The sequence below is a fragment of the Acanthaster planci genome, linkage group LG04 (assembly GCF_054643075.1).
Source record: "Acanthaster planci isolate LZ-2023a linkage group LG04, COTS_SCS, whole genome shotgun sequence".
Taxonomy (NCBI): Eukaryota; Metazoa; Echinodermata; class Asteroidea; order Valvatida; family Acanthasteridae; genus Acanthaster; species Acanthaster planci.
In genome coordinates, this window is record NC_141780.1 from 2,959,636 (window position 1) to 2,983,295 (window position 23,660).

The 23,660-nt window shown below is 40.7% G+C and overlaps 2 protein-coding genes across 6 annotated transcripts in view; both read right to left on the minus strand.

The window, feature by feature from the left end:
• Positions 1–330: 330 nt before the first annotated feature.
• On the minus strand, positions 331–17,049 carry LOC110983690 (striatin-interacting protein 1-like). 2 transcript variants are annotated; one of them, XM_022243152.2, is made up of 21 exons: positions 16,899–17,049; positions 16,243–16,312; positions 15,637–15,711; positions 15,059–15,190; positions 14,571–14,691; positions 13,910–13,978; positions 13,562–13,668; positions 12,714–12,841; positions 11,957–12,136; positions 7,056–7,219; positions 6,846–6,911; positions 6,375–6,438; positions 5,876–5,947; positions 5,437–5,511; positions 4,987–5,084; positions 4,628–4,754; positions 4,342–4,442; positions 3,743–3,809; positions 3,339–3,443; positions 2,300–2,504; positions 331–2,036 (listed from the first exon to the last, which is right to left on the minus strand). In XM_022243152.2, exons 1-21 carry the CDS (start codon positions 16,992–16,994, stop codon positions 1,771–1,773), a joined length of 2,388 nt encoding a protein of 795 aa, XP_022098844.1. In that variant the 5' UTR covers positions 16,995–17,049; the 3' UTR covers positions 331–1,770. The 2 variants fall into 2 exon arrangements, with proteins under 2 accessions (XP_022098844.1, XP_022098843.1); XM_022243151.2 differs by having other exon boundaries at positions 7,056–7,234.
• Positions 17,050–17,423: 374 nt separating this feature from the next.
• Positions 17,424–23,660, minus strand: part of LOC110983673 (stabilin-2-like) — a 51,079-nt gene continuing 44,842 nt past the window's right edge. For 2 of the 4 annotated variants that reach the window (XM_022243109.2, XM_022243108.2), the window contains exons 60-62: positions 23,100–23,261; positions 22,022–22,090; positions 17,424–20,955 (exon numbers count right to left, since the gene is read on the minus strand). In XM_022243109.2, coding sequence (XP_022098801.2) covers positions 22,067–22,090; positions 23,100–23,261 — 186 coding nt within the window. In that variant the 3' untranslated portion in view covers positions 17,424–20,955; positions 22,022–22,066. Of the gene's footprint in view, positions 20,956–22,021; positions 22,091–22,295; positions 22,334–23,099; positions 23,262–23,660 lie in introns of all 4 variants that reach the window. The other 2 variants (XM_022243110.2, XM_022243111.2) reach the window with 2 other exon arrangements.

The window sequence follows — 23,660 nt, forward strand, 5'->3', positions numbered from 1 at the left end:
AGGGAGGACGCCCATCATGATTCTGCAACGGAGAAAGTGGATTTTCCCACCAGTTCAATCTGAAACTTATATATAATTTTCCGGTTCTCGAAAGGGTTTTTCATTTCTATAAAAGCTCGAACAGGAAAGGCATAAAATTTATTGGTTTAAAGGACACTTCTACCAATAAATCGCTGGATTTATTATGGGCTTGATTTATTGATTGATGGGCTTTTTTCAAACCTGAGGACTTCAAACCCATTGCAGGGAGCAAACGTACAAAAAATTATAGGGTCTACAGGTTTTATTCTTCTAGCACAAACTCGGATAAAATGTTAGACAATACAATAATTACTAGCCTCTTAAATACTACTAACTTTATTTCATAACGCCTATTTACAGTTATTTAACAACATTCCGTGTATACACATGTACGTGCATTTTATTCATGTGCATCTGTATTAATGTTGTACCCACTCTTTTAAGTTTCTTGTTTTCAAAATGCAACCGAAGTTTTGACACTTTTTCATTAGTAAAATACTCATGGACTCTTGAAAAAACCTGGAACCTCCATGAAAAATATGCAGACATTACTAAACTTGATCAAAAACATCATATTCCATTCATCCCTGCATGCTCACTTACACGCAGGAGCAGTCTTCTCAAGTAGAGATGCTGGAGGTTTTTGCAACCATTTTGCAAAAAGAAGGCAGAATAAATGTAGTTGTGGGCTTGTGAACATCCATACAGGCCCCCTCCCCGAAACTCTGTACATGTACATGCATTTTGGAGTTCAGATTATTTCTGGCAAAAAGCAACAACAGAAATCAGGTCAAAAGAGTGTTCAGAGTAGTTTTCAATATTAAACTCCACAAAAACAAAGGAGTGTCCATATAAGGTATGCAACACCACCGCATGTTTGAATTGGCTCCTGTGTAGACAACACTCACAGCACACAGTCCAAGGAGTACACAGCCACATCATCTTCTAATGCCCAACTTGGTGGCTAAACTTGTCCACTGTCTATCACTATAAATATTGCACACAAAGTTACTAGCCATCACACGGGGCGCACATGCTTGTCATAAATTAGATGACAACTGTACAAGGTGGATTGCTGACAAACATGTAACCGGGTTTCATCAAGATGATCAAGTGTTGTTGAGGGGTGGGGAAGGTGTATCAGGGAGTGTCTTCCACTTAGAATTCTGCCTGTCCTATTGGGCAACACAACACTGCCAGGGATTTGAAGACACCTCGTTGGCACGCTTGGCTATGCATTTGTGCCCGGGATCCCCTTTGCGATAGTTTGTCTCTGGATCTAGATCACAACATTTTGCACTAAAAGTTGGAAGAGCCAGAGGTATATATTAGGTTGTTTTTACTTACAAATCCCATGTCACATCTGAATACCCCTCTGAGCAAATTGAAACTTAGCCTTTGTAGACGCAGGTTTAGTCTGCCAACTCAACGAAAGGCAACTTGACAATACTGTATCGAGACCCCTCCTGGAGCAGATTTTGCCCTAGGCCCTTGTCCCTTTTCCCTTCCCAGTGCAGTCCGTTCAGGCCTCTCCCCATTACTTAACTGCATCAGACAGACTTTGCCCAAGACCTTCCACCTGGCACTGGCAGCATGTGAATCCCTCCCCCCTTCGAACCCCTCGGGCACTACTTACATCCAACTCCAGCCCTCCCCCTGGTACAGACCTCATTAAGGCCCCCTCCCCAGGCATCACTTGTATTGACACCCACCCCCAACCTCTCTCCCCCCTCCCCTTCCTTCGGGCCCCTAGGTGCAGATCTTGTCCTTCAGCAGCAGGTCCCAGTTGATCTGGGTGGTGAAGACCTCGCGGTCCAGCCAGGCCTCGTAGAACCGCTTAAACTCCTCGCTCAGCTCCATCTGCTGGCTTAGCACGCTCTGCGGGTTGTTGTCCACGGGCTGGTACTCCGGGTCCTTGGGCGTGCTCTGGTCGTAGCGTCGGGTGTTGAAACGGTCCACACAGGCACGCAGGGCGCACTCCTCCGCTTGGAAGTCCCAAGGGCGGGCATCCATGTCTGTCAACAAAAATGTCCATGTATCGGGATTAGACATGGTGTTTTTTTTTTTATGATTTGCAATCTCACAGTTTGCGTGTCATTTTGCCAAGTCCATGTTCACTCAACAAAATTAAACTAATGTCTAATGTCTACTGGATGACTAGAGGAAAGTCTGTTTATTGTATTGGGGTAAGAGGGTATGTTTCTCAGTATTAAAGTCAAGTCACTTGGGGATAATTAACCCAAGCACCCCCCACCCCTAACCCCTGAGCTTGTCTCACCGTTTCCATAGGCCCAGTCATCATTGAGCCGGTGCCGCACCTTCTGGTAGATGGCCGACATGGTCTTCATGTTGCTCTTGCGCCACTGCCTGCCCAGGTACTTGGTCTGCACCTTGAGGAGCTTGAGCACGTAGACCTGCATCATGGCCTGCTTGACCTTGAGGGCTCGCTTCAGGATGGGGGCCGACTTGAAGACCACCAACATCTGCGGAGCAGATGAGATCAGCTTCATTAAAGCTAAACTGGCATTGAAAATATATAACAATGCCACTGTTGCCCGGTTTTTTAAAATTAAGAAATTCCAACACTTTCTTAACATAACCTGAAAATCTATTGCAAACCATTTACTGCAAATGTGGGAATTGGTGATAGTGGAACTGACCCCACAGAATGTGCTTTTGCACTAATAATCTAATAAAACTTTCTTATGCACTAATAATCTTCAATGAGCTGGTGCCGCATCTTCTGGTGACAGATACTTGAATGCCACTGCTGTAACATCCCTGGTACCTAAGCAACGATGTTTCACATTTGTGCACATTCAGATGAAAATTAACCATGCAAAATATGCATGCAAACCAGTGGGTAAGACATGGCACTTCCCCACACGCCGACCCTTGTTACATCACGGTGTTACCTGTTTAGTCAACACAGAGCTTACAGTCCACAAAACTAGTCCAACACCATCACCTAAGGTACTTTCTATCAATATCAAACCATGGCTAGTCACAGTGCATTCTACCAAAGTCAAGCTATGGCTACTCACAGTGCATTCTACCAAAGTCAAGCTATGGCTACTCACAGTGCATTCTACCAAAGTCAAGCTATGGCTACTCATAGTGCATTTTACCATAGTCAAGCTATGGCTACTCACAGTGGCTTCTACAAAACTCAAACTGTAGCTACCCAAAACACATAATGACCAAAATCAGGCTTTGGTTACCCACAGGCATTGAGTAACCTCCTAACTGTCCAGCTTCAGCTCTCACTCACAGAGGATTGACAATGTCTATAAATACCCTAGCTGTTTGGGTCTTACCATGGTCCTTGAGTGCTTCCACTTAGTGAGCTTGTTGAGTATTCTCAACAAGTTGATACAGGAGAAGAGATTCCGCCAGCAATACGGGACGGTGTCACCGGCCTCCTGGTATGTAGAATTAAAAAACTGAGTGATGAAATGACCCTTTACTTTATTTTGAGAGGACTTCAAAGTTATCAAATTTGTTGAAGGAAGGCACAAGACAATATGCAAACATTAGCCTAGGTTTTGCTAGTCTTACCCAGCCGTCTTTCATTTGAGTAGAGCAGGAAAGCTGATCAAATTCACCCATTACAATCTCTCTCTGTCACCAATTCAGAACTGCGCAACTAATCACTGCCCAAACTCTTCACAGTATGTACACTGTGCCATGTTTGTGGGACTCCCAGGTGAAGCCGACTTACCAAGCTTTCTGCGGTGAGTTCAGGCTGGTCGCCAATCACACAGGAGGGAAAGTCAATGGCACCGATGCTGTAAATACAAAAACAGGTGTTATTCTCAAAAATGTTTGAGGGGCAAAATTACAAAGACATCAGACGGTTTCAGCAAAGGGGTGGATTTTTTTTCCTGTGGACTGCCAGAGTCAAGATTAAGGGACAACCGATATCCACTGTGCACCAACCACATGCAAGTCACTCAGATTCACATTTGATCTGCATTTGTTATCCATCAATATTTCAACAAAAGTTACATTTATAGTTTCTACCCTTGTTTGTTCAACGACTTTGTGGAAATTTCCACGACAAAGCAAACAGGTTGTCACAGTTCTACGACATGACCGAACAAAACTTGTCTTACATTCTCACAAATTCCCAAAATGTCTTTTTCACATTTGTTTAAAAGCAGAAATTAAAATCATGGCATACTCATTGAATTGTTTACCAACTGATTTTTTTAAAAGACTGCACTTTAGCATGAAAAAAACCCACTATCAATAGTAATTTTTGATGATTTATTTCCACGAAGGCCCCAGGAAATGAATGACTATCACTGAAAACATTACCCGTTTTTAGTGCTGATGTAGGCCATGATGTTCTGATTGAAGAACTTGAGGACCAACGGGATGCAGTTGGCAAACACCAGGTGTTGACTCATGAACTCAAACTAAACAGGACACACAGATAAAAAAAAAGAAAAACGGAGTCTAGGTGGATTCAGGAAGATATCCAGCAAAGAATACTTAGAAATTGGAGCTGATGAAAATTTCTCACATGGAAAGACAAGCTGTGAATATAAAAAAAATCAAAATCAATACGGACGGGGAATCAGGGTGTATTCGGCAGGGATACCTGGTAGACGTGGTTGAGCTTGAAATGTTTCAGTAGAAGCAGTAAAAGAGCCGAGATGGCCTTGACGATGATCTCCTTGTGTCGGTTGACGTCCATACCAAGCTTCATGGACTGTAAGACGGTGATCCTGCACAAGGAGACGGACCAGACGATGGTACATTCTCAGAATATTCTCGAAGGGGTCCATGTTTGAACCCACGGTTACCTTTTGGCCACATCCCCCCTCCAACAAAACCCAAATTTTGTCTCCCTCCCCCCCAAATGGTTCTGGGTCCATCCTTGGTCTGTTCTAGCCCTTAGCAAAGGGGGTCACTGATGCAGGCAGTCCCTCTAGGGGGATACTCTACAGAGACACTTACGGCATTTCTTCTGGAAGCACATCGGCAAGGATGTTGATTGAGTCTGTCTTGGCCTTGGACGTCGGTACCGCAGTGAGGAGAATCTTCAGCAGGGAGATCTAGGGGATAAAATGTCCTTGTTACTCGAATGATTCAAATCCCACTACAAGAAAATGAAGTGAAAAATATGCCCCCTCGAGAGCCATTTCCCACGACTGGTCAAAAACACTAACACAGACATATTTGAATCACATCGTCCACTAAGCACGGGAATGGCCCATCAGAAGTGATCAATTCTGCCTTGACTGGCGGAACCCTAGCCATTGCATTACCCATATTCGCTAATTTGACTAGCCAAACAATAACCACTGTTTTACCTACTGTTCACTAATTTCACCAGCTGAAACCCGACCAATGGTTTACCCAGTCCTCAGAATGAATGGGGGGGGGGAGGTTAGAAACTTTCCATACCATATACTGTGGTAGATTAGGCAGCATGGCTTGGTACAGATGCTCCGTTGGTGTCGCTGGGATATTCTCCTCTCCCTGTGGGACAAAGCAGTCATTCATTTTTCACAGATCATATTAAGCGTAACCCACTTAGATAGATCCTTCCATGTTGAAGGGTTTTGCAGGAATGAGGCACACGCAGCCCTTCTAATGTACATGTATTACTTAACTCACAGTTTCACGCTCAGTTTATGGGTGCACCAGCACAGGCATATTTCACTCAGTCAAGGATGGTTACCGGTGAAAAAAATTACCTCCTGGGTTTGATTCTCAGGTGGTTTTGTTAACATATGAATTTGCAACACATTTCTTATTTTCTTGGCCGAGAGATTCCTTACTATTTGTAACAGTTCGTGGCCGGATGTCTATCTGGCAACCTACTGGTCACTTTATCGATTACCTTGGAGATGGGGTTCTTGTTGATTTGTTCCTCCTGTTTGATCTGTATCTCGGCCAGGGACACGTACACGTGCTGAAAAAAAAAAAGGAAAAAGGTGAACATTTTAGTTTATTTCAGTCCCCTTCCTCTAAAAGTTTGTAATGTAGTTTCCCTCCTCACAAAGGCCATCAAATGTTGCACGAACAAATTTCTAATTTTCTGCCCCCCCCAAAAAAAGTTTGGCTCCCTCCCCCGAAATTGGGTTCTAGTTCCACGCTTGAACAGAGTTAAAGTGCAAATTACCATGTCACGTCGAAACACCTTGAAGATTAAGCGATGAGTACGATTCAGCTGAACACAGTTTCTCTTTCTCAGTTATCATTGATTTTTTCGCTTTTCTGGTATCTTGATTTATGATAGTCCTGCTCATTAGAATAAAATGCTGGGACTAAAGTTCCAACTAATGGGCCAAAGAACAGAATCTGTTGGGAAAAACTGGTTGACCTGTGTAAATGCTCACCTTCTTTAGAACATGAACGCCTTCATGGATGGGCTGAGGAAGTCCAGCCAGAGTTTCGCGATCACTTCAAAAGACGTAAAACAACGCTCATATTACTTCCTCGTTAATAAAGCAGTCTTTGAAAGTACAAATTCTGAGAACGCTAGATCTGTAATCATTTACAAATGCTGCAAGAAACGGCACACAAGATTTCACCTAGAAATATCTGGGATGATATAACTGAGCATCCCTTGTTTCGTTGTTACACAAATCTACCATGAAAAATGAACAGTCAACTTATATGAGACTCTAATTCAACATGTTAGTGGGGAAGACATGATCCTGTCCAGCAGGTTCCTGCCACTGATAAAATGTGTACCTGGATACATATTTCACTGTCTTGGAATGCCAATTTTGATTTCATTCTTAACCACTTGAACATGGAACATCAAATTCCAATATCACAGGCCCTACTTTTTTTCTTTTATTTACCTTTGCACCTGGAATCCTACAAACTTTCTCCTGGTGTGATCCAAGAAAATGTCTACATCTTTTTGCCTGATGGATATAAACAAATGCTAATCAATGCCAAGAATTTCTTCAAACAGTTTTCATTCATACAAAAGTCCCCCCCAAAAAGAAATCTTGAGATTCATTCACAGAGGGCTAACGTAATTTTACTCTTATGTGTCCCCTCCCCACCTGACTTTCGGAGTCCACGGCAATGCCCTGTGCTCCCTGGGTGTGGGAGGTGGGGGCTGGCTGCTGTTCTCTTCTTCCTCCTCGCTCCCCCCATTCAGCTGTTCCTCCTTGCTCTCCTCCTCCCTCCGGTCTGGGTCTTCCGGCATTGGCTCATCAATGCCGTTCTGTTTTACCAGTCCCTGAGGTTAAAATTACGCACATTATTCACTGATTTTAGGCTACAAGAACAGGCTGTATACTAAAGCTATTAGATAAAATGGAAGAGTTGTGTAAGGAAGTTTCATTCAAAAGGTGAGTGCTGGAATTATTAGACGACCCATCGGCAGATACATGAAACACACCAGCAATAGGGGGGGATTAAGATATAGGGTGAGGAGTACAGGGATACAGGGTGTAGGACAACGGGGAGGGGCTACAGGTGTGGGGAGGGGAAGGAAGAATTATTGGGGAGGTATTCAGATATAGACACAGTATACAGAGAGGGGGGACCAAAAGGGGTTTGAGTGGAAGAACATCAGGGTGAGATGGAAGCTTCAGTTAGGGTGAGGGCAGGAATGGACCTAGTAGGATTGACTGGAGGGGTGAGGTCCGTGGATAAGGAAGACACCAAGAGGTTGGTTGTTTTTTTTTACTAACCAAAACCCCCAAATGTGGTCCACTCTTTGAAAATAAGCGCTACCCCTCCAGTTTTATATTGACGATATAGATCAATTTTTTTTGGCACCTGTCTCATTTCTCACTCTGGCTCACACTGATTTCATTATTTAGTGACATTTTACACATTTTCCAGAAAATGCCTTCAATCTGTAAACGCTTTTAAAATAATTTAAAATCTGAAACAAAATCCATGTTTGTCTAAAGATCAGAAATTAATAATAAACATTTTAAAAACCCCTAAATTGGGTCTGCTGAAAGTTCAAACAATCATCCTGAATAAACCCTTCCAACTTTTCACTCTAAAATCATGCCTTATCCTTTCTTATGACTGAGAGATAAGAACATCATTTAGGACCAGAACTACCTCTCCCAAAAGAAAAAAAAAGCAATTTCAGAAAGTAATTTTATACCGATTGAACTCCAGGTATGGAAGAGGGGGAAACAGAGGTAGGATCAAAGAAGTGCAAAAAAAAGCTGGGTAAAATAAGTCGAGGGGGAAAGACAGGAGGGGTGGAAGTGGAGGGGGAAGGGACGGGTGCGAGGGCACCGAAAAAGGAGTAGGTATGGGATGAAGCAGGGGCATGGAGGGTAGGGAGAGGGATTGGGTAGAGGGGTGACACAGGAGGCATATCAAACTAAGCTGGTAACCACTGCTACAGTGCTCCGTGTTTTCAACTACCCCGGCAAAGGTGCATCACTGTTACACAATTCCATCCAATGAAACACAAGTACACAGCCTCACCCGAAGTCAAGGACACACCAACAAATACAGTGGGATTGGAAAACTCAAAACGCTGAAAGTTTCTCCTCCACCAGCATTTATATTCTTTTCTGCCTCATTCGCAAGACATTTCTGCATTTTTGTCATGCTATTTACACGTACCTATGTATGAGCTCCAACTGAAATTTAGCAGGGCTCGCAACTCAAAATCTGCCTAACCGCTACGATAAAGGGTTCCTGCACATCAATGAACCGTGAGAATTTTCTAACACAGACTCATTCGTGATGCATGGAGGTAGACCACGCAAAGCTACACACGAGCATTTAAAGATATTATGTGTGAATTACTGGCATCAGTACTGGACAGTGCACCTGTGTACATGAAAGTAGCATCCACCACTCAACACAGCTAGCATTTTGCGTGAGCATGGAGCCAAATAATTCGAGATGCGTGGTTGAACTGCTTAGATAAGACGAATGTTAGGAACCCTCTTTATGCGTTTTGCGCAGCAAGGCAATGTTCAGAGATTTTACACGTGTTTAGAAATTCACACGCAAAAAAAAGAGCCCAATTTGCTGGTAAGGATGAGACACATTACAAAATTTTACTCGGCCAAAAAATGGATTTTCATAAAATGTCCAACTGATGCGCAATTTAAAAAAAGTAGCACTGAATTGCTTTTCTGCTGAAGATATAAATCAATTTTTTAATAATGGATTTTCTTGGGCTATTTAAAACATCTATCACAATCGCTGGTTAACGGAAAAATGGGTGAACCAAAAAGTAAGCTCCCATATCAAGAGTAGCGCATGTCAAACACAACACGGTAACATTTCAAGCAATCAACACTAAAACAGGTTAAAACACCTTCAAGAACCAAATAAGAGGGAACATTCTATGATACACAAAACATTAAAAGAACCAACAGTTGAACTGCATTTGGCCTTTTGAAAGCCAGATTTTTTGGTCATATTAGTAAGGTTAACGTTAGCATAATCACATCAATGACGGAACTCTACAACGTAAGCTATGCTTCCACCAACGAGTGCCCAGTTTTGCTGTGCAGCTGCAACCTTGAAGATGATGTCATGAAACTCTATCATGATGAGATTATGTGCCAAGAAACGTGCAGGCAAGCAATCTCAGTGCAAAAACAAATAACAAATTGACAATATAGTGGTAGATGGAAGGAGGAGAGACTGCCCGACAATGCTGAACGACAGACGTTACTCTGTATTTTGTTCATTTGTTTTTTGATGAGCAAAGGTCTTTGGTACATGGCGAAGTTACATGAAAATACGCTTCACAAATTAGCCTGGATCAGTGCACTTTTTTTGGGGGGGGGTTAATAAGCCTTTTGTGAGTTAAATTTGAATAAAATCTGGTAGCCTGAGTTATCTGATTGCATATAAACATAACAGTTTGAATTCCCCAGACTACAGACACTGTTGCTGCACCTCATGATTCGGGGCAAGCTTTTGCATAGCAACCGCTATCTCTTGATTGGACGGGTTCCTTTGTGCCCTTCTTATGCATTGAAAACAGTGTGTGTGTGTGCAAGGCGTCTCTTATGTAACTAAGCAAAACCTTGCCTCGAATCACGAGGTATAGCAACAGTGTCTTTAGTATGGAGAATTCAAATTGCTATGTTAATGTGAATTTAAAGAACTCAGCATACCAGATTTTATTCACGTTAACTAGCAAAAGGCTTATTACTGCACAAAACCATATAGACAACAGTCCCTCCTTCGACCAAGAGAAAATGAAAACGTTTAAAATAAATCCCACAAAACACTTTAAATAAACCAATTAAATCCACAAACAAACAGTACGACTAGAGCTAAGTCTCTAATCTACTGCTACAGCATTTTTGTCTACTTCTCTCGTACACCATGAGGGGAAGGTGGTGATGGACGGGTGGACACGGGCACGGATGGACAGAACCAAGGATGAAGGGAGGTCATGTGACAGATGAGCATGACCGAACGGAGAAGAGAGCCACAGTCAGTAACATCATTCCGAGATTAAAATCGGGGGAAATAAAAAAGACCGGCCAATTTATGCAGATACAGAGAGAAAAAAAAAGGGAGAAAGAAAAACAACAGCAAAAGATGAAGTCACAGCCAACATCCTGACACTCTGTCTCTGTTCTTGTGTTATCCAAAACTAACAGAGACCATCTGCTTCAACTGATCATTTGACAAGGTTACAATGTAAAAAATCTGTAAGAATTCACCTAAAAAAAGAAATGTATCTTTCAGACAAAGGTATCATGAGATAATCAAAACATGCAATATTCCAGGCTTTTTTTTTATATACAAGAATCCAATTTCTTTTTCTATAAGTATTTCAATAATCTACAATGAAATTTCAATGAGATACCACTGCCGATATCAAACATTTTTCTCAAAGTTCTTTCTATACTAACATAACTGAAAAATAAGCTTTTGCTAGAAAATAAAAGTAGAAATTTGAAACAATTTGAAATTTAACGATCAGGAAACAAATCCCCCTTTTTTGACAACCACAACCATTTTCAACAATAGTTCCAGAAAACAAAACAAACAAACAAAAATAACAAATGGAGATAATTCTAGGGTTTAAATTCTCTGCAGGTCAAGTTTTACTTAGAATGCATCACGGTATCCACGGCACCTACGGGAATCAAAAGCATCATTAATTCATGCAATGATAAAGCACATCCAAATCATGTTAATCTTCAACTAATTAATGATGACATGATGCATAACTCATAGGTTGTGTATCCGTGGAGACTAGTTCACGGAGTTGTTTTCAAAACACGATTTCGTGGAGTTTCTCGCATTGGCATGTTTACACAAACCTTCAGGGCAACTATGAAATGACATCAAACAAACTCAAACCAAAGTTAGGAACACATGCTTTCAACTAACATGGAGATGGAACTTTATTATAAAAGGTGAAATCCCTAACTAAAGCCATCAGTTGATTGACAAAACAGGCAAACTGTTCCTGACCTCTTGAATATGCAATTTTCATGATTACTTTGGCAACTAGATAGACTGAGCTTCAGCAGGTTTTGGGGCCCTGCCGACTGGAATTCTTTCTAAATCTTTCAAATCTCCCCAAATCCTCTTTTAAGCATTAAACTGATGTTGAAAGAATTTATTTCTCTCAGATTCATTTCTATCCAGTATCCACCCCCCCAATGAAATGACCTCAACTGTCCAAAATTTTAACCTACACAATTTTCACGCTAGCACAGTTAAATTAACCCAAATCGATGGAGATGGAGTCAGGACGTGACACCAAGCTTCTGACACGAAACAACTGCTTGTTTTTCTTTCAAATCCACATGGCCTCATTCTTATAAATTACGCTAAAACCAGTGCCACAAATTAACCTTCTCATTTTGCCTAGGTGCCAAATTTAAACCAACCATGATGTGGATTATGGCTTCAAGTCAGGGCTCGGTTTTACGATACCATGTCAAAGCCTAAAGATTGGCCCTACATGTTGGGGGGGTTTAATTTTGTTTCTTACCCTACGGAGTGAGCCCCTGGTCCTTCTCTCCTGCAGCCCATCTCCTGTGGATGCGGGCGGGGAGGATGCCCTCATCGTCTTGGTGACTTGGATGGTGTCCTCCTTGACTGGGTCGAGGCCCACCGCTTTACGGGCCTTCTGCTTCATCAGCTTGTACTCGCTGAAACCGCCCAGGGAGAACTACAGAGGAGATACCAGATAAGATGACTTTAATCAATGAGGTAATGATAGAACATCTTCACGCCCACACAACCATTAGCAAATAGCACTCAAGCAGCAGTATGGTTTTTGTTCTGCAACAAGTGAGCAACAAGTAGGCATGGCTCACACATCTTACTAGGTGATAGCTGCAATCCTGGACAAAAATGTTTGGAACACTTTGTGGGAAGCACAGTGAAAAGATCCCCCTCACTCCCGTTCAGTGCTGTGTGTTTACTTGCGACTGAGATTTACTCATGCGTGACTTGCAAAAGAATACATGGGTGCGAGCTTGCAGCTTTTGAAAGATGCATGCGATTGACTTTACGTTTATGTATATGCATCCTAAATAGCCAGTCGGCATCAGTTTCGTATTCTACACGACCAAGGGTTTGTGAAGGACAAAGCTTGCAGCCCATAGAGTCGAGTTGGTCTTGGGAATATTAATAGGCCTGCCAATCAGGGGTGATAATAAGCATGTGTTCTATGACTCCCTTATAAGTCCCTGTCGTTATTACAAATTTGTGGGATCTTGTTGCCTTGGGCAACCAACACTCACCAGCAATGTTTTCCACAGCAGTAACAAGATTTTCTTGATGGGGAAATGAGGGGCGTGGCCACTGCAGAATTTGGTCACCATGTTGAAGAGGATGATCGCTAGGGAGTCATCCCCGCATACTGGCTGACCTGAGAAACAAATAAAACAAAATAAAACGTTTCAAACAGCGACCAGCTTTACACAATACATTTAACTTCAACAAGACTGCCGCTGAACACTTCATACATCTCTGTTTGTTTTAACAACCATTTTCAATTACCGATTTAGCTGTGTTTTCAACTTCAGCAAAAAAAAAAGGTTCTTTTTATGTTTTTTGAGATAGAGGCTAACATCATGTAAAAACTCTATTGAGGCGATATTCAGCTATGACTCAATCTGGATTACGGATGTACATGTACTCTGGATAACTTGGAAATGCCTTCTGGCTAAGTCTCACGGTCTGATGTGATCAAGCTGATCCAAGTTGGCTGATCTGGTTTCTCTATATGCGTTGCAATTTGTTCATAGAGTCATCTCCGAAAATCAAATCATTTCCCTTTTTTTCCACCAGCATGCAAAGCCTGGAATTACATTTAACTTACATAACACATGCATTAACAAAGTTACTGAGAGAGGCAGCATTACTATGGGCTGCATTAAGATTCACGCAACAAAGTTCCAAGGATTCAATTGATTTTTCCCAAGAAAAGTGAGCAAAAATTTCAAAAATATAAAACAACAATGAAAAATGAAAAGCTTTGCTCACTGCCAGTCGTAGAAAATTGTCTTTTGGTTGAATATGCAAGTTTCAGACTGAATAAAAAAAAAGGATATCGATGAGCAGTGAGCAAAATCTTTACCCAGCATACCTAATTCTGCTTTGAAGATTTCCCGTTGTTGTTTCTGTTTGTCCGTGTCCTGGTCTGACTCCATTCTTAGTGTCTCAATCATGATATACAACACACTCAACGCAACCCTTTGGAAAAAGAGAGCACATTGCAACAAACTGTAATCGTTTTTCCACCAAATGACCTTCTGTTCTCATACGCGAGCATTGTCAAAAAAGAAGCAAAACGTGTAGTTGATGTCTCACTTGAAAATTGAGTGTCCCCATTTGAGCCACTTCAATTTCAATCTAATTGAACTTGGCGGCTCAAAGAATGGTAAAGATTTGCGACAGAATTACAAACCGCTAGCTTGGAAGTCAGAATGAATACCTTAGGTCTGTGCTGTCAATTATTGATACTGCTGGCTTCCTGAGGGCCGTCGAAGCTGCCACAGAGTTTCTGTACAATTCCAGAAGGTAACACGATGACAATTACAATGACTGTAGATATTTACATTAAGGGATTCACCGTCAGGACCCTGTCATAAGGTGGTGACTTATGGGTTTCGCGCAACAGAAACTGGCTCCAGTACAGTAGGTACGACTACGGGTAGTGATTGTTACATGGCACTGTGAACAAAAATACTGCTTCTCAAAGTTGAAAGGCAGGTACATGTGAATTATCACTTAAGACTCATTCACGATTTATCTCAGACATATTTTGGCTAGTAGCCTGGATTTTATGATGTTGTTTTTTAAAGCAAAAACCATATTGGGCATAGACACAAGTATTAAAACAACACATGATGTATTGACCTAATATCGTATTTGTGCCGAGAAAAGTCTTGTCTTGTGCTAACAGCCCCTCTGCGACTGACAGAAATGGCTACGGCTGGAAATCACACATATGCCTAAAGAAGTCTTTAGCTAGTGGCTGCTGCCACTTCCCATAGACTCGTGCATTATTGTTAGCCGCAGCCTAGAGACTAGCAGGCAGTCCGAGCCTGGTCAAATTCTGGCACGGATGAGAGGGCCAATATGAAGATACTCACTCAGCTTCCATACTGAGCAACTCCACAAAGGTATTGAAGACTGAACACTCGTACAGGAGGAAACAATTCTCCCGGGCTCGTTTCCTCTGTTCTTCCTCACTAGAACACTCACTGAAACAACCTGTGTACAAAGAATTCCAACACCAGTACCCCACAAGGTAAACTGACAAGAGAAACACTTTTTGATTTGTCTGTTGATGCTATCTACTTGCAGACATTTACTGTATACATGTACCTCAATGCATTCAATCGAAGTATCCTGGATCTGTCAAAATCAGAAAGCTAAATCAAGAAGAATGAGCAAGACTTGAGTAGAACGGAGTCTGATCCCTTTTACTTTATGACGTTCTTTGACATTAAGTACAAAGATTGTGCATTAGTTTGTAAGTCAGTGGAAGGCGTTACAGGATTCTGGAAGGTCTTCAGCAAAATGTCCTTGGGCGTGTAAAGATTGATGAGAGGAATGCAACTGAACCGGGTCCTCGCACCTTGGGCCAAGTACAGAATTGCTCTTGCCGATTTCATCCTCTGCTCGCGCTTGGCACTCTCCACGTTGTTCAGAAGGTGCAGGACGTGCATCTGTTGGTGATCGGGACTGAGCTGTGCCCATTTCTCCTTGACTGCAGGATAAACCGACAAGATTACATACGTGAGTTTGTCAGGGGGACAAGTGGTTTACACTTCTACTGCCATGCTTTTATTTCATCCAAGCCAGGTGTTGACATAGATTAACCACGACAAAGGTGAGGCCCAAATATATTTGTTGCCTTGTTTTACTGAATTTTAGAAAACAGCTTGACAGTAGCATCAAAAGACGTCTATTATTTTGCTATTTCTAGTTTTACTGTGGATACACACATTGTAATTCACCGTCTTTGATGCGTATGCACGAATACGGCTACAAACAACATAACAAATTATCACGAGTACCAAGTAGGATCTGTGGTGTAGTGGGTAGCGGCCACAAGTAGCCTAGCGCTAGAATGAGCTATTATAATCTCTTTAAGTTCTTTCAAAGCCATTCAAAAACACAGTTGCTGATTTCAGAGAAATATACATAACTTACTGTAGGAGTGGAAGTCTTCTTCAAAGCATTTCTGGCAAAGAGCAAACTCAGGTTCCTCTGTGTAACTATACAATTCTGTGAACGATGTTTAAAAAAAATATGACATTCATGAAATTCCACCATTTTTAAAAATTCATATCAGGAGCTCTAACCATCTTCTAGGTTCCTGACACCAGAAAGTATTTCCCATAGCATTGTTTGTTAAACCTTACTGCACTGAAAGTACATGTACATGTTATTAGAACTGATCCTACAGTCAGGATTGCAGCTATACATGAGGCTGACAGTTTAGTCAGGACCAGGGGCCAATTTCATAGAGCTGCTTAAGCACAAAATTTGCTTAGGCGTGAAAAAAACTTGCTTAAAAAAATCAAAGGTTACCAGTTCAAACTCTATTTGATTGTCATGCTAACCAAAAGACAGCTAAATACGATCCCAAAACAATACACGTCACATGGAGTTTTGGCTGGTTACCAGACTTATCAAGCAAGGTTTTCTCGTGCGAGTTTTGGCTGGTTACCTGATTTATCAAGTAAGGTTTTCTCGCGCTTAAGCAAATTTTGTGCTTAAGCAGCTCTATCCCAGTGCTATCAGTAACATACCCACCTGCAATCTCGTGCTTGTACTTGTTGGCATCGTCATACTCAAAGTCAAGATCTGGGCTGTCATTCTGGCTCTAAGAAATAAACATTAAGTGTCTTTAACACAACAGAAATAAGAAATGAATTAAAATTGCAAGCCTTCTCTTTCTCTGCCCCTCCCCATGTCTGTACATTTATGGAACTCGATGACACTCAGTTGGACTTTTGGGTGGCCATAAAAAATGAAGGGTTATTTACCAACAGGTTATTTATCAATTTCTCCGCTAAGGAGAGAAATGTCTCTTTATAATGACATAAAAATGAAGAAATAAGCCACGCAAAGGTGAAATCCTGAGAGCCTGCAGAGACAAATCAATCATTCGGGAAGGCACAATTAGATCTTGCACTCAGTTATTACCTCTCTCAAAGCTGAAATAGGCAACAATTTAACAAATGGATTAGGCCCTATTCCGTGTAGGCCTACTGATTGTATGTTTGGCATGATCAGTCTGTCCATCAATCTGCAAAATCCCTTGAATCAATTTTCTATCTGGAAATTTAGTTCCGAGTTAGGCCTACTTGACAAGCTGTGCACAAACAGAATGAGACTGGTCTGAAAAAGTTAAGGAATCCACGCAAAAATAAAATTCAAGCAGTCTAATTATAAACAGCGTTTCTTACATCTGAGTCCCTCCTTTGTCTCCGAAGAAGTTCTCGTAGTTTGGGTAGGCCACCGCCTCTTTTAGCGGCCAAACCTCCGGCCATTGGAACCTCCATGACTGCGAGTTTTTAATGCCGTTCACATTGCACGTGTAGCCCAACTAAAAGATTACAACGTACGACAAATTGGCCCTGTAAGTATGCTTTATGTCGCATACGTGGGCGCTAAAAATTCCAAACTGTTTAGCGCCATCAAGAGGCTGCAAAAACTTTTTAGAACGAGTGTCGTCTGCTTTTGTCAATGCGACGTAGCATGCACTTGAACCTTAGACTGTTCTTGCTTTTATACCAACACAGTTGCGCACACATTCAGTTTTGGAGGACTCAGACATGTTGCCAAGACAAATTTTCGTCCGTCAAATCATTAAACAAAACACGCAAACATGGCAAAATGCAACTGTATCCTCCCACCCCAACGGTGAACATAAAAAACAGCCAGTTTGAGTTGAAGGAATTAAACAAAATACATTCTGTGAGAAAGCTCAGTATATTCTCAATTAACTTGTTTTTATTTCAACCATTCTTGAAACAATTAAACTTCCAAATCGTAATTTTATAAGGGGCAGCAAAATACTAGTACACACTTCCAACTTTGCTACCGAGTGTTGCCGTAGATTTTAAAGGCCAACACTGCTGCTGATTTCCCATTTTTTGTGAGAAAATTTTATCTAAGAATCGTGTTTTTTATGGCATTGTTAAATCCTGACACATCCATATACGAACAAAAAACAAACATTTCTGTTTGCTTTTTTCCCCTGAAAATAAAAAACTACAGCCCACATGTTTGTAAAGGCAAGAGTTGACAATCTTATTTGCAGTTTATCGGGTTTCTGTGGCTGCACTGTTTCTATCTGCAAAATATCTCCCGCCAAAAAAGCCAAAAAAACATCAAACAAACTAATGAAAAGAGCCCTTCCTATGTTGACAGTCTACACAAAATAAACATCCATAGCTAAAATAAAATTTAAGGTGTCTTTAAGAGGACAAAATAAAGTCACAAGTGTCAGTTTCTGCCAAAATAAAACCAGCAGCTTTTAAGATTAATGCCTATGAAAAATCTTTTGTATAAAGTTTCATTTAGCCATGCTTAATGTGATAAATAGTTATGGCAGTGGAGTGAGAAATTAATGTAAAAATGCCCATGTCCAGGTAATAATGATTAACTCTCAAAGAGCTAGGTTATCTTGAAGCATCTCACAGGATTCGGCAGTGCCACACTCTATTTTTTTTAAATTTGCCATGCTTGTAAAGACGCTCCTTATACTTACAAATGTGAAGTTTGAACTTAATCGGACATATGATTTTGTTGGTATGGTCATTTGAAGTTCAAGGCTACATGCGTGCCAGTACGTGTGCACTGAACACAGTAGTGGAAAAATATGCATTTCTCGCTGGCCTGCGTGCTGCACAAGCACAATATATTCAATTTTCATACAACTGGTGTCAAAATGATCAAAAAGAGTTACTCTAAAAACTCTTCAAAAGTTCAGCTCCTGAAGAAACTGCACTGCAATGATATTGGAAAAAAATGTCAAGGTGGGATTCTGCCCCCCAGCTCTTTAAGGGTTAAGATTAATGCTTAACGTCTATGCCATACTAAAATGTAAATAATGGGAACATATTTTTCTACAAACTGATATAATAAGAGTCCCACGAAAGCCAAGCATTAATGAAGCCTTCACATTTATACTTGTCAACTGAATCTAAAAGAGAAATGCCCTTCCAACAAAAATCTACAAGCTTTACTTTAGTATAAAAATAAATAACAAATTGAAAGCACACTACAGAAATATACAAACCATAAAAAAACACAGAACCATGCAGAGCAAAGCAGCAAAGTATTGTGTAAACCTGTGTTAGGCGTGATGTCATTATTGCACTCAAGAAACACAAAAAACTGTGTTAAAGTAAATATCTACAAAATATGCTGGAAGGAGGCTTACAGACGAAAAGAAAAAGTATGGCATGTTGCATTTATGGAAATGGTGCACATCTAGTGTGGAACACCAATTCAGATGCCCAATACATGAACAGTCATGGAAATGCAAGCCTTGATTCAAGTCTGATGTTTTTCCAGCTATTATAATTTAACCACTGGTAGCAAATACAGCGGTGTTTGGCCCATGGAGGGCCAGAAATCATGCACGGCATCAGACGTGAATCCAGACTAGGGAAGCATTTGCATACGACCTCTGGCCAGGGAGAGTTGGGAATGTTTTTAAAACTGCAGTGAAAACGTGCCACTCAATATTGACTGTTACGACTCATTCAACCATAATACTTTACAAAAAGTCAAATAAATGTGACATAAATCATAATTTAAAATGGATAAAAATACTTCCTTGGCATAATCCCAAATACTGCCGGTTGAAAAAACTGTTGATTTTCTATGAAATGAGGCTGTGCTTTCAACATGTGGGAAATAGGGGTACAAGAACAAATCTGGAAGTTACAATTGCTAAATCACATCAATTAAATGCTAATAAAAAAAGTGATTTTACTGGTCTACAATCACATTTTTTTTTCAATCCATCAATTTCATGCATTCTTTGCGTACAAATTACATATTTTTAAAAAAATCAATTTTTAGACATGATATTGGTCAATTAAGAATGTACAACTGTTATGCATAATTTCAGGTTTTATCTACACTGATCGACAAGCTGATTTAAGTAATTCCAAATCAAATATCTATAGACAAACTTTGCTAAGAAAGCTTGCTTTTTTAAATTGTAGGACATTGTTTTTTTTAAATAATTACAGATTCTTCTGACAGATTAAAACCTTTGGGATCCACGGTGAGAGTGTAGTAAAAATGGACATGTGTTCTGTATACTACCAATGCTTACAAGACAAAAATACCTTCAAACCTTCAAGCAAACTTGACAAATTGTGAACAAACAACATAACAGAAGCAGTTCAAAAATACATGTTCTGCTTCAGTTTGCTTTCACTTTTTCTAATCTGAAATGGAGTGAGCTCTCTTTGCTGCAGAGCACTTTGGCTGAAACATCGCCATTTTCTTTCTTTTTTTACTTCAGAGCACACTGCCTTGGTGTGAACACGGGGGATGCAACATGGCTACTGTTACTAGGGACCGGCCAATCCGGATCAAGAATCCAAGTTTGCCAGAGCTAAAGCTGCAGATGTGCACATCATGAATCTTTACTTGCACAGTGGATACAAATCAATTTCTAATACCTCAAAATGGGTTTTTAGAAAAAGGTTCTTCTTTTCAGATGACAATGTCAGCTGGTCAACAATGAAACTAGAAGAATTCAATTTCTTGGCTCACTTGGAATCAATAAGTTCCTAATCCTGATGTTTAATCTTTAATTTAATGTTTATTACATAAACAATTTACAGCCCTTTTAATATCTTAGTAATAGAAACTATTTTTCATTTCTCACATCTAGCACACATTTTGTTCCCAAATATCATTCTCATCAAGGAGACACAATAAAATCTGCTGAAAAAGTTCAACAGCTGTTCCGTGAAGACTTTCTTTACAAAAAAGTAAACACGCAACAGTCAAGAGGAAGACGTTCACTTGATTTAGTTTTGGGTTTTTTTTTACAGAGGTGCTCTGTGCATTTAAGTTTGATAGGGGAGGGGCTTTCTCTTTACTTTATGTCACTTCATTTGTAATGAGTAATGCAAATATAAGTAACTTATGCCTCTGCACAGGAAGCACAAATCCTGATGCTTAACATAATAACAGGTGCAATTCAATCACAGTGGCGATCCAGTGCGATTCAGAAATGCTGGAACGGAGGGGGAGGTCTTAAGAGTTGAGAGTGGACAAGGTTGTCGTACAAAGGTGTTGCGTAGAAGAGGCCCCCACAGCTGGGCTGCATCTAGCAATGTTTGTAAACTACAGGTAATGGCATCACTTGGCCATGGTACAACAGGTGCCGATGATGCCATGTAGAACGGGACACACTATCATAACCAGTTGCGCCTCTCTACACCTCACAAGTTGATTAGCACCGTCACTTCACTCGAGGATTCACAACGTCTGAAATCAAACCAGGCGTTTGATCAAACAACACGTCAATCAAATGGCAAACGGATATGTCACTTTTCCTATTCCATGGATAAGTATATACATGTAAAAAAAAAAACAGAAATGGAAAAACAAAACTGCACAAGGAAATTAAAAATGAGTCCAATGGATGCTGGGAGCCTTCCTCATTCATTTGAGATGCTGAAGATTCAAAGAAAAACTAAACTTACTATTCAGCAGCAGATATTCATCAAGTCACACTGTTTTAATCTGCTTTTGGAAGTTAGTAATGGCAAGTAGATGACATTTACGACAATACGCCCGTTTGGGTTAATGCATTCAATTAACGTGGAGTCATCTTAACTTTTACGTGAAAAATTCCAACAAAACAATTAAAAATGTCAGTAGATGTGGATGGCTCAACTGTTTGGGTTGTTCCACCAACGTGCAATGATTTGTAAATGTTCATACAAGAAAACATGCAGTATCTTCATAAGAGGAGCTATTTGAAGGCGTTTTCAATGTGGTCCATAGACCAAAGCACTGACCCCCCCAAAAAAATCCAACCAACAAACAGATCAGTGAAAATACTCCCATCTGCTTAGCTACAAATCAAATATGAAAACTGATAATCATCAACTCGAGTGTGCTCAAACATGCTAATACATGGTCAACAGAAAGGGAGGGCAGTGTCCTGCTTTTTCATGAATGAAAGTTTCGTCGTGTTTGATACATTCACACAAGAAATTCAGAACTTCCAGATGTGAACTTTATACTTCTACAGTGCTTCGTTAACATTAACTCGTTAATTTCAAAGAGTCCGCCAACAGTTCTTGGGGAAAAAAATAGACGGGTCAATGAATGTGTGGCATTTGAAAACAGGAGAAAAGAGAGGATTTTGTAAAACTCATCTCAGGTATTCATGAGATTTCTCCTGGTAACGATCCATACAGCCACAGAGGGAAAAAAAAAAACCAAAAACAAAAACAAACAAATGGACATGCAAGGGAATTTCGGGGACCACCAACTACCTTAGCTGCAGCTTTTAGGGTAAAAGTACATATCACAAGTTAATTACCTTATGCCCGTTAACTATGTTAATGGCGTCGGCTGTTTGGGGGTTTTAATAAGCTCTGGTGAAGTCAAGCTAGAAGAAACGACAGAACACAACAGAGTAGAAAAAGGTGGAAGACATTTGTGATATGTGTCCTAATTAGAAGGCAAAAAGCTTGTCAATATGTTAATAGAAGGCAGAAGCATAGCAGTCGGGTGGTTGTATTCACATGGGGAAACGGCATAAGGCGGGCATGGGGAAGGATGAGTGTTACCAGACTACCCTGCCTTACACTGACCTCATGGCGGTGTCACCCATTTATTACTACAGCGCCTTCTGTTGGTATAAAGGAGATGGTGGCAGGCAAGACCACAGTTATATCACACACTGCTATTTCCGATGTTTTGCATCTCATATTACAAATGAGGTCTTGGTCTTGAAAGGCTGTGATTACGCTTGCTGGGAGAATAAAGTTACTTTCACCGTGTCATAACTGAAAAATCTGTTAATTAATGATCTGAAGAAAAGCTCAGTACTTCAGTGTTACATTTGAACAGGAGAGACCCTTTGCAATGTGTCCTCCGAAAAGGAAGTGGGAAATGCTTGAGAAATGCTTGACGAAAGTAGAAGTGAGATACCATCCTCCAAAAAGCCAAAAATTAGAGTCCCGGAAACCGTCACCGCTGTGTAAATTTTAAAAGCCGTAAACACAAAGAGCAACCTAAATGAAATTTGTGTTTCCAGACAAAGGTTATTAACCCTAACCCCCTAGGGACCATTGAAATCCTGCATAACCTTGTTCGGTTCAGCATGGTTAGGGTTAATCTAACACAGCAAGGATAATCAACCGCACAGGTCTTTGGCTAGACAGAAAAAAAAATACAACAACATATTAATTCGGAGGAATTACTCTTTAATGCTGTCAAGAAAGGGTTGCAACTTCCACTATTTCGATTTCTCACGATTAAATGAAAGACCATTTTATCAACATTCTCAAATTTGTGCGAGCTCCACAGGTTGAAAACAACTGAACCAAATTCTCAAGACCGCAAACTTTGAGTGGATACAATGCAACACCTATAACTTTCATAGCCATACTTACATCGGCAAAGCCTATAGTTTCGCTGTCCATGTCCGTTGTGTTATAAGCCCGCCTGTGGAATGTGGGATTGCGGAATACCTTCTCTGACTCCTCGTCTTCATCCTCCTCGGACACCATGTTGCTGCGACTGAAAGTCACACTGCCGTCCTCTGTGCCCCCATTCTGTCGCACAAACAAATCTGTTTAATGCAAATGACCTGCAAAGCCAGTGCCTTACCTTTGACTTCATTTGTGATTACAAAAACCATCTCTATTGGGAAAACCCTTTCTAGTGTTTTGACCTTTGACTTATAATGTCCAAAATAAACAGGCTACCAGAAGACACCAAAATCAACCCACATTCCAAGTTTGAAACTGATATGCCAAGTCTTACTCAAGTTTATGGAGAAGAAACCTTCTCCATTGTTTTAACTAGAATGACTTTGATGTTTGGCCTATGGGGCCCCAAATCAACTGGTTTTTGCAAGGCACAAAGACTAACCAACGTACCAAGTTTGGAGTTGACAAAGTCCTTCAAAAGTAAATACAGCGGAAAAAATGTTCAAGGACACACACATACTT

Bases quoted from the DNA above. Each gene is read 5' to 3' on its own strand.
- LOC110983690 (XM_022243151.2), bottom strand. From the start codon at position 16,994: ATGGAGGTTCCAATGGCCGGAGGTTTGGCCGCTAAAAGAGGCGGTGGC. The intron at 15,712-16,242 runs GTGGGTATGTTA...CATCGTTCACAG, and splicing joins GTACAAGCACGAGATTGCAG to AATTGTATAGTTACACAGAG. The intron at 3,810-4,341 runs GTAATGTTTTCA...TTGTATTTACAG, and splicing joins TACATCAGCACTAAAAACGG to CATCGGTGCCATTGACTTTC.